The sequence below is a fragment of the Macaca thibetana genome, chromosome 7, assembly GCF_024542745.1.
Source record: "Macaca thibetana thibetana isolate TM-01 chromosome 7, ASM2454274v1, whole genome shotgun sequence".
Classification (NCBI taxonomy): Eukaryota; Metazoa; Chordata; class Mammalia; order Primates; family Cercopithecidae; genus Macaca; species Macaca thibetana.
Genome location: NC_065584.1, coordinates 51,415,920 through 51,431,897, shown reverse-complemented (window position 1 = coordinate 51,431,897; position 15,978 = coordinate 51,415,920). Strand labels below are relative to the sequence as shown.

At 36.6% G+C, this 15,978-nt stretch overlaps 1 protein-coding gene across 1 annotated transcript in view; it reads left to right on the top strand.

Moving 5' to 3' along the window:
- The window catches only part of PELI2 (pellino E3 ubiquitin protein ligase family member 2), a 189,490-nt gene that overhangs the window by 166,176 nt on the left and 7,336 nt on the right, over positions 1-15,978 (top strand). The window contains exons 3-5 of the mRNA XM_050798260.1: positions 801-902; positions 10,203-10,400; positions 12,018-12,206. Coding sequence (XP_050654217.1) covers positions 801-902; positions 10,203-10,400; positions 12,018-12,206 — 489 coding nt within the window. The remainder of the gene's footprint in view (positions 1-800; positions 903-10,202; positions 10,401-12,017; positions 12,207-15,978) is intronic.

The window sequence follows — 15,978 nt, the reverse complement described above, 5'->3', positions numbered from 1 at the left end:
TAAAAGTATGTGACCATAACTTTTTGTTCAAACATACCACTATGGACAAAATAAGAATGATGTCGTATTATTCGTAGGCTATTTGAAAAAGAATATTAGCCTTTTCTAGCCTAAAATTTGAAAAAAATAAAATTGCTAGTTACCTTATTTATTAGTAAAGTAAATATCTGAGATAACTAGTTGCTTATACAAGATTTAAGTGAGATGTAGAACACAATACAAATATGGTTATCATTGACTAGGATAACCATATGTTATTGTATTGAAATAATTCAATAATTATGTATTACTATATTGAAATCTCAATTAGAACATTATGTATTATTATATTGAAATCTCAATTAGAACATTGACAGATTTTCCAGTGATTCTTTTGTTATGTTGATAATCTCTATCACCTAGGAAAAATAATGTGACTTATCTGTTGTGTGAAATCTTAAAATTTGAAATAAATGACTATATTAGTCTAAAAATTCTATTACTGAATTTAGGTAACATGGAGAAAGTATGTGTTTTTCTAAGAATCTGATTGAATCAAGTCTTGCAAACTAGTAAATAAACTTTGATTTGATTTAAGTACAATATTGTTCACTTTAAGACAGAATATTTGCTAAAACCAGAATTGTAACTCTCGGCTTGTCTGTGATTGAGGGAATAGAGCATAGGGAAAAACCCTGACTGTGTGGAAAACGCTGGCTTGTGCTGGGCTTTGCTGGTAGAGTGATGGCTCATAACTACAAGCAGAATTGATAAGTTGTTGAAATGTGATTCTAATGGATTTTTTAAAATTTTATTATTAGGCTATCAGCTGCAAAGGTCAACACAGTATATCCTACACTTTGTCAAGGAATCAGACTGTGGTGGTGGAGTACACACATGATAAAGATACGGATATGTTTCAGGTAATATTTTTCTTTTTTAATAGAAATTTTAGCACATTTTCCTTTAATTCTGTATTTTTTATATGTAGTCAGATCTTCCAGCCCAGTGTCCAGGGGAAAAAAGTTGAAGATAATATAAAAATTATTCCTGTTTGGTTGTTGAAAGATTAAGAAAAAAACTTAATTAATTAATTGTAAAAGGAAATTATAAAGGCTACATTCTCAGACCTCAGTGCAATAAAAATAGACATTAATAGCAAGAATAAAAATTTTAAAAGCTAACCACTTTTAAAACCAACATTTTCAGAATACTTTCTAAATAACACTTGAATGAAAGGGATATCCAAACTACATTTATAGACCTTTTCAGAAATATCTGTGAGAATATCATATAGCAAAACTGACAAGATGAGGCCAACATCTTACTCAGAAGAAAATGTCTTAAGTGCCTCCATTACTAAGAGGAGGCAAAGAGAGAAAGAAAATCAAAGGACTAAACATTTATTTCAAAAGTTCTTTTTTGACAAAGGACAGCAATTAAGAAAGTATAGGATGGGTTTGGGCATAGTTTTAGTGGTATATAATATAAAGTCCAGAAGTACATCAAAAGAAAGCAGAAGGAAGGAAAAAAAATATTTGTCAGTTAATGAATTTAAAAAGTAGAAAATAAATGAATATATTCCAGATGTAGTACTTTAAAATAGCAAACAATTAAAATTTGGACTAATAACAGAAAAAAGCAAGCTTAAGTTGGAATTGGTGAGGCTTTGCATTTCCATATGGAGAGTTAAATTATTACATAAATGATGTCAAAACAAACATCAAAAAAGTATGATAAATACTAACATTATACTCTGCTAAAGTAAATTCTAGAGAATAAACATTTACATGTAAAACCGAAGGAATAAAAAGTTCTAGAAAAAAACTTAGGAGAATTCATATTCTTGGAATAGGGAAGGATCAATAGTAAATGAAGAAATAGATTTTACTGTACACATTTTCACTTATTTTTAAATGTCACAAAAATTAGAAGTCAAACTAGAGACAATTAGGGCAACAAATCAAGTAGACAAAGGATTGACACCTGCTACACAGTAATCACTTTTCCCATGCTTTCAAAAATGGACAAAGAACAAAACATACAATTCTCAGAAGAAGAAATATAAATGGCCAATAAATATATAAAAATAATTTTAAAATACCAAATGAATTAATAAAATACTCTTTATTACCTATTAATTGGAAAAAAATAATACAGCACTGTAAAGCATTGTATGGAATTGGTCCCCCTGGTGGGACTGTGAATTGGTGCAGCATTTCTATAGGGCAACATTGCAATACTACCATGAATTTCAACACTCAGACCAATTGACCCAGTAATTCTAACTTCAGTCATTTTTATACATAAATAATTAAGGAATATGAAAAAAGATTTGACCAAAAGGTTGTTCATTGTAGTGTTGTATATGCTAGTAAAAAAGTAGAAATAAACGTACACTTCCAGGAGTAGGTAAGAATGATTACAGTATGGTGCATTTAAATGCAAAGTACCGTGCAGCCATTACATGACTATTAAATGGGAAATACAATAAAATAAGTGAAAAAAGGCATATGTCCATCCACTTTATTTTTATATGCACACACATAAACATAGGTATGGAAGACAGATGGAACTAGAAAGAAATGCCCCAGCTCTTTTTCCATTTTCTATAACATTGTGAAGTGCAGGCCTAATCTGGATCACCTAAGTCAGTACTTTTGATTGAGAAAGAAAGAAAATTTTATGTGGTTTTTAAATGTATTTGTAGTAGTCCTGAACTTCAACACCTCAGACTGATAAGAAGAGCCAAAGACAAATTACAAATGGGGGAAATATTTACAATTTGTATCACAAAAGGTTAATGTCACAAATATATAAGATACTCCTAGAAATCTCTTTTTAAAAGTCCTACAATCAGATAGACAAATGAGCAAAGGATTTGACAGATAGTTCACCAAAAAAGGAAACTAAGTAGCTCTTAAAAATAAGAAAATATGCTCAACCTCATTTACAAAAAGAAAAATGTGAATTAAAACCACATAGAGATACCACTTTTTACTTGTCAGATTGGCAGAAATCCAAAAGGTTTTGTCAAAGATGTGGGGAAAACAGACACTATCCTACATTCTGTAAATTGGTATAGCATTTATGGGGTAGCAATTTGAAAATACCTATGAAAAATACAAAATGCTTACATAGTTTGACTCAGCTCTTCTCTTTGTAAAGCTCTTCTTTCTAGAGACTTACCCCAGAGATATCCTTACCTACATGCAAAATGCCATTTGTACAGAGTTATTGCTCAAAGCATTGCTTAATAGGAAAAGATTGGAAACAAGCTAAATGTTCTTCAGTAGTGGACCAGTTTAGTAAATTTGGGCACAGCTATACAGTGGAGCCCTCCAAGAGTATAAAACCAAACAAAGAAAAGCTGTATGTATAGCCACAGAAAGAGCTCCAAACATATTAAATGAGTTAAATATTAATATTATTGAATATATTGGGTCATATTGGTAATATATATTCAATTAATTTAAAATGTTACTAAATTAAATGTTAAATAATATTAAATATTACATTATTATTTTTATATTGTAAAGTATTACATTATTAATTTAATATTGTAAAATGGTTTAAATAATGCTTATATGCATTAAAAAATCTCCAAAATGATTAACAAGACATTAACGTAGCAGTTGCCTTTGTGGGGAAGGGGACTGAGCAGGTGGTATACAGGGAGATATTTTACACTTTTCGAGTTTGGAACTATGTGTATGTATTAGATATTTTAAAACTAAATAATCTTAGATAAAATATATAGTCATAGTTATAAACATAGTTATTAAAGTGCCAGTTTGAACTCAAAAATAACATTTATCATGTTTGGGCAAAATCTCCATGCCATTCTGTTATATAATCTTATAAATGTCTTTTCTTCTTCTTCTGTTAAGGAAAATATTTTCCTACATAAGTATATGCATATTCTTCCCTGTTGATATTTTTATGAAACTTCATTATTATATCTTTTTCATACTCATTACAATTATTTATTTTCAATTTATAAATTTTTTCCCTACTTATAGTAGCAGTAAAGATTTTAAAGATTTTTTTTACAGAGAGTTCTTAATCCTAAAAAAAGTGGATCAAGCCTATTTCACTATTGTCCATGATACTTTTTTACCACTTAAATTCAAAAACTTACTGTGATGGTACCTGTTATAGGTAAGTCAGGTACTCTTAAAGTGTGAGACATTAAATTCCTTTAAGAAGAATCTTGTTTCTTCGGAATTTTTCAGAGTTTCATAGATATTCTTTAGCGACATATGTGTCACATAGTGTATTCCGCACTATTGAACAGTCACATTTGACTCACATGCTCACTTTCTTCCCTCACATCTCTGCAGAATGAATTAAAGATTTAGCTGGACTTTTTCAGCTTCCTATTACTAACTTCTAAGTACATTATGCATACTTCCTATTTTGTCATACAGAATATTAAAAGACTCAAGATTTAATAAAACTCCTAATTTTTAAACTGGAGATTCACAGCAATGAAAAATACAATGACTGTTAATACAGTTTGGTGCCACTGCTTTGAATCGTGCCAAAGCACCAGCAGCTGTACCCACCAGTGTTCTAGCACCATCAGTGTAGAGACCAGCACAGTGGAAAAGGCAGTTAATGTCTTTGTATTATTATGAAGGTAGTTTTGGCCTCATGTACCTAGACCCCATGGCAGGGTCTCAAGGACCCTCTGGGGCTCATGAACCACATTCTGAGAATACCAATTTGTACCAACCTCTTAATTTCATAGCTGAGAAATCTGGGTCTTTGAAAGGAAAAGTAATGTAAACTAAGGTCAGAGGAGGCTTTAGGGGCAGAGCTAAGATTTAGGTCACTGGGCTCTTCATTCTCTGAATAGTACCAGCTCAGCCTCTTTAAATAAAGTATGGTAAGCCAAGCAAGAATTCACATGTTTCTTAAGGAAACATAACACATTACACACACAGACTAACTGGACCTATTAGAAGGATCCATGGCAGATCATTTTAAGCAGAGAACTAAGCAACTCTCAGAAGACCTTGAAAAGATAGATTTGTTTCCACGTTTTCCTCCTTTTAACAAGTTTATATTTCCAAAACCTACTACTGACAAAAATCACCGAGCAAAAAGCACTACAGCACTCACAGTTCTCAAGTATGGACCTCAGTGTGGAGAGTTTGTTCGTTTTAGTCATTCCCATTAAAATGATTTCTAGGGTTAATTGAGTATCTAAAGGCAGAATATCAGAATGAACCAAGAAAGGGCTTTATGCTGCATTTCCCACTGTGAAGTCAAGTTAGTAGACTCAGAACTCAGAAATATTATGGCCTGAGGGGAAAAATCAAAGCTAGATCTGAATTTAAGGTATGAGAAAGAGTAAGATCTTGGTCATTATTGTCTGGAGTAGGGGTAAAGAAAGAAAGAAACTCTAACAGGAAAGTGAAACATAAAGGAGAAAATAGTTCATGGAAGGAATTAGAGGAAGTGGTGCATTGTCTTGACTGTGCCTAAAGTGCAGTGCCAAGTGCCTTCTGACCAGAGGGGCTAGGAGACTGACTGGGTCCTGCAGCCAGTGCTCAGGGGTCCTTTCTCTCCGATTTCACACTTTCACAGGCTTCGAACCTGGTACTACAAGGCCTAACATTTTTGGGTTTTGGATTTTTTGTTTTGTTTTTTTTTTTTTTGGTTTTCAATTTAGTTGATTTACTGTAGTTTTAGATGGTAACATTTAGTATCTATTAAGAGGAAAATGTTAAAGAATGTCTACATTTTCTAGTGGGTATTTCTACAACCGTTGCACATGAGCAGGCTTGTGCAGGTATGTGCGTATCTCATAGGATTCGGCCTCCCTGTCATTATCTTCCAATTATTATTTTCATCTCTTGACCATCTGCTGTGTCAGAAACTCCTTTGGTGGCTGGGGAGAGAGAACTAAGGCTCTCCTCTCAAGCAGCCTACATCTGGAGGAGGCAGCAGACCAGAAATAAGCAAGCCCTTCAGGCAGAGGAAACAGTGAGTGCAAAGGCTTCAAGTCAAGATCACAGTGGAGAAGGATGGCAGTGAACTTCGTTGGACTTGGAAGGGCAGGTAGAGGCTGAGAGAGGTAGGACCTTCAGGCCAGGTAGAGTTTGGGATTTATTCTAGGAGTTTTGGGAAGCTGTTGGAGGATTTTAAGCGGGAGAGAGGTATAATCTGATTTACGTTTTTGTACGATTTCTCAAACTACTGTATGGAAAAGAATCTAGGTGGCAAGTATGAAAACAGGGAAACCAGTTTGGAGGCTAAGGTGATAGAACCCAAGTAAGAGATAATGGTAACCAAAACCAAAATGGGAAAAGTGGAAGGATTGAGGATGTGTTTGGAGGTTCAGCTGACAGTGTTTACAAAGGGCTGATGTGGGCATGGAGGAACGTGAAGAACTGGGTTATTCTTGGGTTTTGACTTTTGGCTTGAGCAAATTGGATGTCAGTCAGTCATTGATATAGGGAAGCCCCAGGGGGAAGGGGGATCCAAGTTCTGTTTGGCACATATTACATTCGAGATATTTATCACGCATACAAGTGGAGATTGGGTATGCTGGTCTGAAGCTCAGGGGAGAGATCAAGACTTTCAGCTGATAGGTGGGATTTGGTGATACTATCTAGGGAGAGAACAGAAAGAAAAGGGAACGGGGAACTATTTACCAACTAGCCTGAAAGTTTCATTATCTTAGTACCAGGTAGAGATGGACCAGGATATGCTGGTTCAGCGTAAGCCCTGGATTTAGCAATATATTGATTGTTGGAATCAGCGTGAATGGTTTCAGTAGAGTTGTGGGGAAGGAAGCTCAGTTGGAGTGGGTTGAGGAAGAAGGAAGTTAAAGATATGGGTGAGGAAATGGAGGAAATAACTAATGACAGGTTTTCTAAGAAGTCTTGCTGTTAAGTGAATCAGAGAAACAGGGCTGGAGCCTGAGGGTTGCTTGCAGGTGAATGAAAGCATTTTTAAAAATGGGAGACTAGTCCAGAGCAGTGCTACTCAAACTGCACTCCCTCTGCCCAGCAGTGAAATGTTTGTTAAAATACAGAATGAGATGAGCATACAAGTTGAGAGGAAACCTTCATGACAGTTTGGCATTGCCGAAACATCCAAGCAGATGATCATTTCTCAAGTACTCATTTTTATTGTATGTTTAAAAGGCATCAGTGACTAGTTAAAATTTAAAACAACAACAGCAACAATACTAGTCCTTTAACCACAGAGTTTGAGAAGCTCTAGAATGTGTGTGAGAGCTGATGGCACCATCCAGTATAAAAGGAGAAATTGGTGACTCAGGAAAGAAAGGAGATAGTATTAGGAGCAAAATCCTTGGGAAAGGGAGAATATTGGAATATCAAGTGTCGATGGAAAGATTGCTTTTAGATGGGAGCAACAACTTTTCATCCTTATCCCAGGAGGGAAGTCAGAAAATAAAGTGATTGATGCAGGGAGATGGGTAGGAATTGGTTGAGGGAGGTGAGAAAAACGGGAGGCCCTTCTAGATGCTTTGATACCATCTTACCTGTCCTGGCTTCAGCTAACATCCAGGCAAACCCAAACTTTTCTTATATGTATAAAATTTAACATACTGAATGGAGCAAGTTCTCACTGTAGCTGGTTATATGACTATCAGCACTCTGTGACTATCACATGAAATTCAGAAGCATCCTGGCTTGCGTGCTATATGAATATCAGATGAAATTCAAAAGCATCTTGGCTTGTGTGCATGACTGCCTTTAATGTAGAGTTGATCCAGTAGTCAAAAGAAGGGGCAAGCTGCAGGTGTTCCACATTTGAGTGATTTTTCAGGAGGAAAGTTACTTAGTTTTATTTTTTGTTTTGTTTTGTTTTCGTGGAAAAAGCAACATGAGGCTTGCGTCATAAAGTATAAAATTTTACCAGCACTCTAGAGGTTAGATTTAAGTGGAAGCAAACTGATAAATCATACGTATGACCAATCAAGGTAAGTGTCATGACTTAAAATCATTGATCCTACCAGTCTGTTCCAGTTAGAATAAAATTTCCTGTTTTACAGTCAATTTCAATGACTTCATCAAGACATTAATTTAATACATTTGGATGAACTCAGAATGTGGCCCTTCTAGAAAAGAGTAATTTCTGTACACAAGAAGGAATAGTTACAAAACATTCAAACCAGCAGAGTGATTTTGACTTTGAACTTATAACAGAGCTTGAAAAGGCATTGCCCTCTTCCATGGAGATTAACAAATCTTGGGACAGTGACTGTTGCTGTGAGGCTCCAGGTTTGGTGAGATGACTGGAAAATTCTAGAATTTATCATGTTTTACTCCTAAACTTCATTGAAATAGAGGCTCAGGACGGGTTTGCACCTAAGTTTGAAGTTGGCTTTGTTTTCACCTTTATACTTTTCTCTATTTGTTAAGTATTTTGCAGTAAGTCTTCATTACTTTTCTAATTTTCTTTTTAAAAAATGTTTAACAAAATTAAAGCAGTCTGAATCAGTAGAGCTTCCAAGTTACCCGGTTTTTAAATGAATCTAGCAGAGAGGAGATTTTGCAGCTTTAGAAGGATGAATTATATGATTTTATAATACATCTAATTTAGATTTTACATTGCATTTTTTAACAAGTTATGTGTTTTCTAAACCTGAAATGCATATATCTAGGCAATATGCATCTGTTCAAATTGTTAAGTGTCAATGAAACCAGCAGTTTAGTTCATTCCAGGCATATTTCATTAGGACAAGAAATTAAGGGTTATAAAAAACAAGAGAAAATAGGTATCTGTGGTCATTGGTTTTAGAAAGATAGTCTGTGCATGACAATGTATATATGAGATTTACAAAAGAAATTTGATTTTGTTCTAGGAAGCAAGCTGAGCTAAGTGATACAAGATTTTTTTCTACTTTATTCGTTTGGATGAAAAATGTATTACATTGCCTAGTTTGTAGACAGAACTTTGAGACCAGAGTAAAAATATCTTGGAAATTGACTTTTGGGAGCTTTATGTGCCTACGTCTCAGGTCTCTGCATTCCTCCCATTGGCAACTTCAGAATCAGAGTTACGGTTGTTGGGAGAGAACAATGTCATATTTAGTGAGAAAGTGTTAATTTACGTATAAGTGATTTTAACCTAAGAAGTCCTTTTGGCACATAAAACACTTAGCACTGTTTTCCAGTTAGAGATTCATAAAGCAGAATTACATAACTTTTCAAATATTCCATATTGAGGATTTTCATATTTGTAAACAAATATTTTTCCTAGTTCACAGGAGAGAGTAATACCTGTCTTACTTGAATTGATTGAATAGGACAAGCTTCATTAAGCCTTTATTGGATGCTTTGTTAGAAGCTTTGTTAGAACTTTGTCACATCTTCCTAATGAAATACATTCTTTCTGGCAGCATTTAAATCTTTACAAAGAAAGGTTAGCCAATATAGTATTATTGACAGTCTTTTAGACTTCCACAAGAGAGATTTTAAAAATTTAAACTTGAAATGCCAAGACCAGCTTTTGAAATCTTTCATTTGACTACATCCCAAACTTTGGGCTGGCTTCACATCCTTCTCTTTCATGCTGAGTAGTGTTAATGGACATTTATCTCTATGTCTGGATTAGGGCTGTTCTTGCTCAGTGCTGGGAGTCACTGTTGGATTTACCTAACAAGGAAAACCATTCTGTGGAGCTGGACAAGAAAGTAGGAAGCAAGAGTTCCTTTATTTAAAATCTTGCTTTTTTTAACCCCAGAAATAGGAAAAAAAAATTGTCGTGAAAGTAATATTGCTTCCCGGATCCAAGAGATGAAATCTGATGAGTGGCCAAAGATCTACTGTTGTCCTCTTAATTGAGCTTTTTCTCAGTACTTAAAATCTAATGAACTAATGAGTGGCATAAAGTAAGTGAAGCAAGATGAGTAAGTTCTAGAGATCTGCTGTGCACCACTGTGTCTGTAGTCAACAATGACTGTATTATGTGCTCACATATTTCAGAGGATACATCTCGTATTGTGTTCTTACCACAGTACAATACAATTAAAAATAGATATCTCTAATATTTGGTTACCCTAATATTTTCCCTAGTCAAATAGGAAAAGGAACATGAATGAAAATCTTGCATTAAATTCTAACCCTCAGAACAAAGATAGTGAGTGTTAAAGGGATCCTGAATGCTTTTTCCATGTGAATAAAATACAGCACCCTGCTATTTTCTGAGTGAATCACGAGTACACTTGATTTATTTAGGTGGGCAGATCAACAGAAAGCCCTATCGACTTCGTTGTCACAGACACGATTTCTGGCAGCCAGAACACGGACGAAGCCCAGATCACACAGAGCACCATATCCAGGTTTGCCTGCAGGATCGTGTGCGATAGGAATGAGCCTTACACAGCACGGATATTTGCCGCCGGATTTGACTCTTCCAAAAATATATTTCTTGGAGTAAGTACTGTCAAGAAGTACATGATTTCTAGAAAAACGCTTGTGATTATGACATGGAACATTTAATTGGAGCAAAAAAAATACTGGCTTTGTATGTTGCCTCTGGTGAGATTTTGAGATTTTAGTTTTCAGGTGGCCAGTTAAAATCTGAACGTTAGTAAGCATTACTTGCTATTCATTATATTTTTTATATTGTAATATTTACAATATAAAAAGTACTTTTTAAAAAATATGCCTGTAACATTGTCCATAATGTATTTATGGCAGTTAAGAGGCTTATTTCAGAGAGAAAAATAAATGGCCAAATTTAGATCATTAGGGCTTAGAGGAAAATGTTAGTGATTCATTCCTTCAAAAATGTTTTATTGAGTGTTTGCTATGTTCCATACTGGGCGTTTTAGATGTGGGATTACAGAGATCAAAACAAACTTGAATCCCAACCCTTATAGGGTTTCCTTGTAAGTGAAGCCCAGAAGTTTTAGTGAATATCCAGGTTTAACATAGTTTCCTTTTGAATTAGGATATTTTTGCAGGAAAAAAAGAACCCACTTAAAATGGTCTAAAATCAATGCAAATGTACTGTTCCCACATAAGAAGTGCTGAAGAAGGTCAGCTCCCGGGTTGGTGGTTCAGTGGTTCTGTGACATCCAGGGCACCGGCTTGTATCTGTCTTGCCTTCTGCCTCCCATGGTGCACCAGCCTCTTCATGGGAGGTCTTCTTGTGGGTGAGAGCTGGCTCCTGCACTTTCATATGTCCCCTGCCACATGACAGCTTCCAGCCAGAGAAGAGGGTGGCAGAAGCACTGTTTCCTCCTTGTCTCTTCTTAGAGCACAGACACCTTTCTCAGAAGCCTCCGAGAAGATATCCTGTGTCATCAGTCAGAGCCCAGTCATGTGCTGTGCCCACCTGTAAACCAGCCATTGGGAAGATGGCTGGGAGTGTCGTGTTGGATTAATCAGGATTCCCCCCACCAGCCCCAGCCATGTGAACAGTAGCTGAGCTCTATCACCAAGAAAGCTGAAGGGAAGAGCTGTGGCACAAGCACCCAAGAGTGTCTGTCCTATCATCATGTCAAGCTACATGTGCCATCTACCTTTGAGAATTTAAACACTGATTGTTGTGTAAACATAATGACCCTGACTTGTTGGCTTAACATTTTTTGAATTTTCTAGCTTTAATAGAAAGTCTTTCTTTATGGCTATCCTTTTTTCTCTATCCTGACAGTCAGTACATAGAAAGCACTTTTAGATATCAGGATAAGGACATGGCACAAGTATAACTGAAAAGAGAAAACACATCAGATTCCTGGAATCTCATGGGGTTGTGGGGAGGGTAAAAAGAATCTTAGAGGGAGAAGTCCAGGCATCCATTTTTTGCAAATTCTTGAGAACTATAATATGTGTCCAGTGATAAGTCATTCATCCATTCAACACTTCTTTTATAGTGTCGAAATAATTGTGTATTTTATCCTTGTGATTATTAGCTTTAAATAGAAAATGAAAATGCATCACCCTTCTCCCCTCTGCCTCTACACAGTGTATTAAAGAAATTCCAGAATCCTTTCCATTTCAACATCATCTTAACCTACTTTTTCTGTTCTGCCATGTGCTTTCCAGGAAAAGGCAGCAAAGTGGAAAAACCCTGATGGCCACATGGATGGGCTTACTACTAATGGTGTCCTGGTGATGCATCCTCGAGGGGGTTTCACCGAGGAGTCCCAGCCTGGGGTCTGGCGCGAGATCTCTGTCTGTGGAGATGTGTATACCTTGCGAGAAACCAGGTCGGCCCAGCAACGAGGAAAGCTGGTGAGTGCGCTTCACTCTGCAAGACGTTCCAGACTACACAAGCCTAACTCCAAGGCTGTCGTTTTTCCCTCCCCTGACGTTTGGAACCTTTGTGCAGGTCCAAGCGCCGTGTACCATAACTCAGCAGAAGCAGAATTCCACAAGCCCCAGAAAGCAAGAGGGAAATGGCCTTATCTCCTTCAGTGGTTCAACTTTTTGGGAGTAAATTGTGTTTTGCTCCTTACCACCTGAAGAATATTATCTTTTATTGTATACCTCACCACAAAAATCTGTTTTAATTCACTTTAAGAAGAATAAACTTACTTTTAGTGTAAAACTTTATTGATTTGGAAAACATTTGAGCAGTCCAAAAACAATTAGTAAAAATTATGAATGAAGGAATTATTTACTAGACTTTCTGGAACTAAAAAATAAGTCAGCTGGTTTTCCCCTTGAATTCCTATATATTAAGGCAGAATTCTCTATACTGTCCACCAAAATCATAGTTAGAACTTTTTACTTGAGATGATTTATATATTGCATTGACCTGGCATGTTAATATTTTCCTATAAATATCACCACTTATACCCGTGCCCTAAAGCAGTTTTTTAAACCCATTCTTTCTTGGAGAATAATTATAATACCTTAAATGTGTAACTCTGAGTTTCTGATCTTGCCATAGCCGTATAGCACAGCCACTGATTTTTAGTAAACTCTCCATTCCTGTACTTTTGCTTAATTTGCTAGGTAGAAGCTAGAACGAGAGAGAACAAATGTCTTTTTCTAGAAGCTAGAAGAGGAGTTCTTCAGAACTCCCACAGAATAAAATGTATGCGGAATAGAGGATTTGACCTAGCACTTGTTAGAAAGATCATCATCAAAAATGTCTAAGATGGAAAAAGAAGCTGGGGGCTGTTTCACTAACCTCATTTGCTGTTCTCTACTGGATGTTTGTGTTTAGGGAATGGTTATTTTTATTTCTATTTTACACCGTTTTTCAGCTACAGGCACAGCTTATGCGTCTTACAGTGCATTATGGCTGAATAAAAGAAGCATTTTCTAAAAAAAAAAAAAAAAAGCAAATTCAATAAATTTTGTATAAATGTTTTCAAGAAATTGTAAACAAGGAAGGAAATGTGAAAGCAGTTTTTCTAAATAATCTTTTGTTTCTGATCACTGGATAGTTTTATGCAAAACCGACCTAGATTGGCCAAACTGGTTATTCATCATTATAACAGCAAGAGTAAGAAGTCAGTAAATGGTTGCTGGGTGCAAGCTCTGCGTTAACATTTTTGACATTAGCTCACTTCATCTGCACAGCAGCCCTCTTAGGGAAGTAGAGTCATCCCCATTTCATGGATGAGGAAGATGTGGCATAAAATTAAAGGTTGTCCAGTGTCACAGAGTTAGAAGGTGGCAGCCGATGAGATTCAAATTCAGGTCTCCCTGATGGAGAGCCTGGACACCTAATACTACTCACTCAGTACCATGTTGTGGGGAGCTGGGGATGGTTTACACCTGAGCATTTGCCTCCCTGGGTGAGTATAAAGCATACACTAGAGTCCGTGGGGAGCGCCTTTGTCCAGGAGGGCAAATCACAGGATGAGTTTCTCGTCCACTCTGGTTATTGTGTAGCGACTCTTCTTAGGCTGCTACATGTGCCGGAGAATTTTACAGTGTGACTGAAAAGAAAGAACTCCAAAAATGGCTTCTATTAATGGGTTGTATTAAATATACAGGCTATTTTTGAAGTTAGTCCCTATAAGCGACACTTAAAACTATGTAAAATTGTGCCGTCCCATTTGATAGCATCCGATTAACCTGACCAGTTACAAAGGCTTCCATCAGCCTGACCTTGGGCTTATGGTACACTGAACGGATAATCCTTCCTGCAATCTCCTCTTGTTAACCTCTGGAGAACATTTTTTTGGTCTGTCTTCGAGGAAAGTTTACTGACTCTTTGAGCTTCTGTTTTAATTCATGACTCATTGGTCCTGTACATGTTGCTGGTAGCATTCGATATAAATTATGTTTATCTGGAGATTAGATTTTGGGGACAGTCTCTGGCAGTACTTGTCATTTGCAGTCTAATACAGCAATTTGGGAAATAAAGTGAGCTGCTAAAAGTCTAAAATATTTGTTAAAACAGTAGTAGTCACATTGTGGAGCTAGTGCTGGTGGAAGATTATGTATTCATGTCATACTCAGCATTTGATATGAATCAATATACTAATGTATGTGTAACCAGAAATCACCATTGTTTTTCATTATTACAGCAAATGATGGAACCTCAGAAAGGTATACTAATCAACAAAATTAATTAAATGTGGGGGAAATGTCTTTTCAGGCCTTTAAACCCTGAATAAATAGGTGAATGGAATTTGAATTGTGCCCTACTTTTTTAGCTAGTTAATGATAACATATGGTAACATTTATAATATTAGTCTAGGGGGCCCTTGAGTATTTAATTAAATTATATATGAAATATTTTATTAAACTAAACTGGCTTTGTATAAAATTAAGTAAATTCAGTTAAGTTGATTGCATACCTAATTTTAGGTGAAATTATAAAAATAACCATAGAGTAACTATGTTCAGGCTCTAGCAGGTGCTTTACATTAATTGTCTTTCCAGTGTTGCTTAAAGTAACCCGTGAAGTCAGTGTTGTTAATTGTGTCCATCTATAGATGAGGAAACCTGGGCTTTAAAAGGTTAAGTCACTTGCTAATAAGAAGTGGTGGATGGGGGTTGACTTCACTACCCTGTGCTTAGATAGTTGCTATGTAGGGGCCATTAGTTGCCATGGTAGAGGCCAAATGTCTCTTGCTTCCATAGTACTGTCAATTCCTGTGCCTGCTCATAGCTTTTCTTTTGTGGTAGAATTTAAAAAATAAAATCTGAGTTCATGCCTACTAATGATTGCTAAATCAGACCACCAGGTTCCAGTCCTGGTTTTGCCACTTAGTTCTGTGGTCTTGAATCGATGATTTAACCTCTCTGTGCCTGGCTTCCACATCTCCTAAATTGGAATAATAATAGTACATGTCTAATAGGATTGTTGTGAGAACTAAATAAATACAGTAGCTGGAAAGGATTGGAACAGTGCTGGACACAGTAATGCCCCATAACTGGCTGGTTATTACTAAGTAGGGGATGCAAACTGGGGATATGGCAGAAAACACCACATCCACGCTCTGCCCTCGAATTGCATGGTCTGGAGGAGGTCACAGACCAGGCAGCAGATCAGCAGATACTGTATGATGAGCACAGTCATGAGAAGGCACCGAAGGTACTTTCCCTCCGCAGGACACCTACCCCAGATGTGGGAGTCAAGGGTATGTGGAAAATAAAAGGCCATACCCCCCAGATTTATGATAAGACTTTATTGTTTACTAAGAAGTGCCCTGCAGGAGGAAAAGGGGGTTGTTCCACAGCCAGAGGCTAGGCCACCACCACACCTCAGCTTCTTACCACATCAGTATGATCCTTTAGACACAGTTTTATCCTGCAATGAGGCCTCCCCTGAGAATTGCCTGTGGTCAGCAAGGGCAGGAGCCTCATGACACCAGTTAGGGGAGAGGAGAACATGGGATGCTCGGTTTCATGGTGGGGCGGGGAAGGAGCATCAGCAAACTTCAGGCTGTTTGAAAGGAGTCACAGTGTGTGTCCTATACAGTATTAAGGTTTATCATTTTCTTGGGACCTTAACTTTTTCTAACAACTAATACTTGGGAAGGGCTGATTTCCTCATGACAAGGAAAATGTCCAGGGCAAAGTGACATCCAGGTGAGAC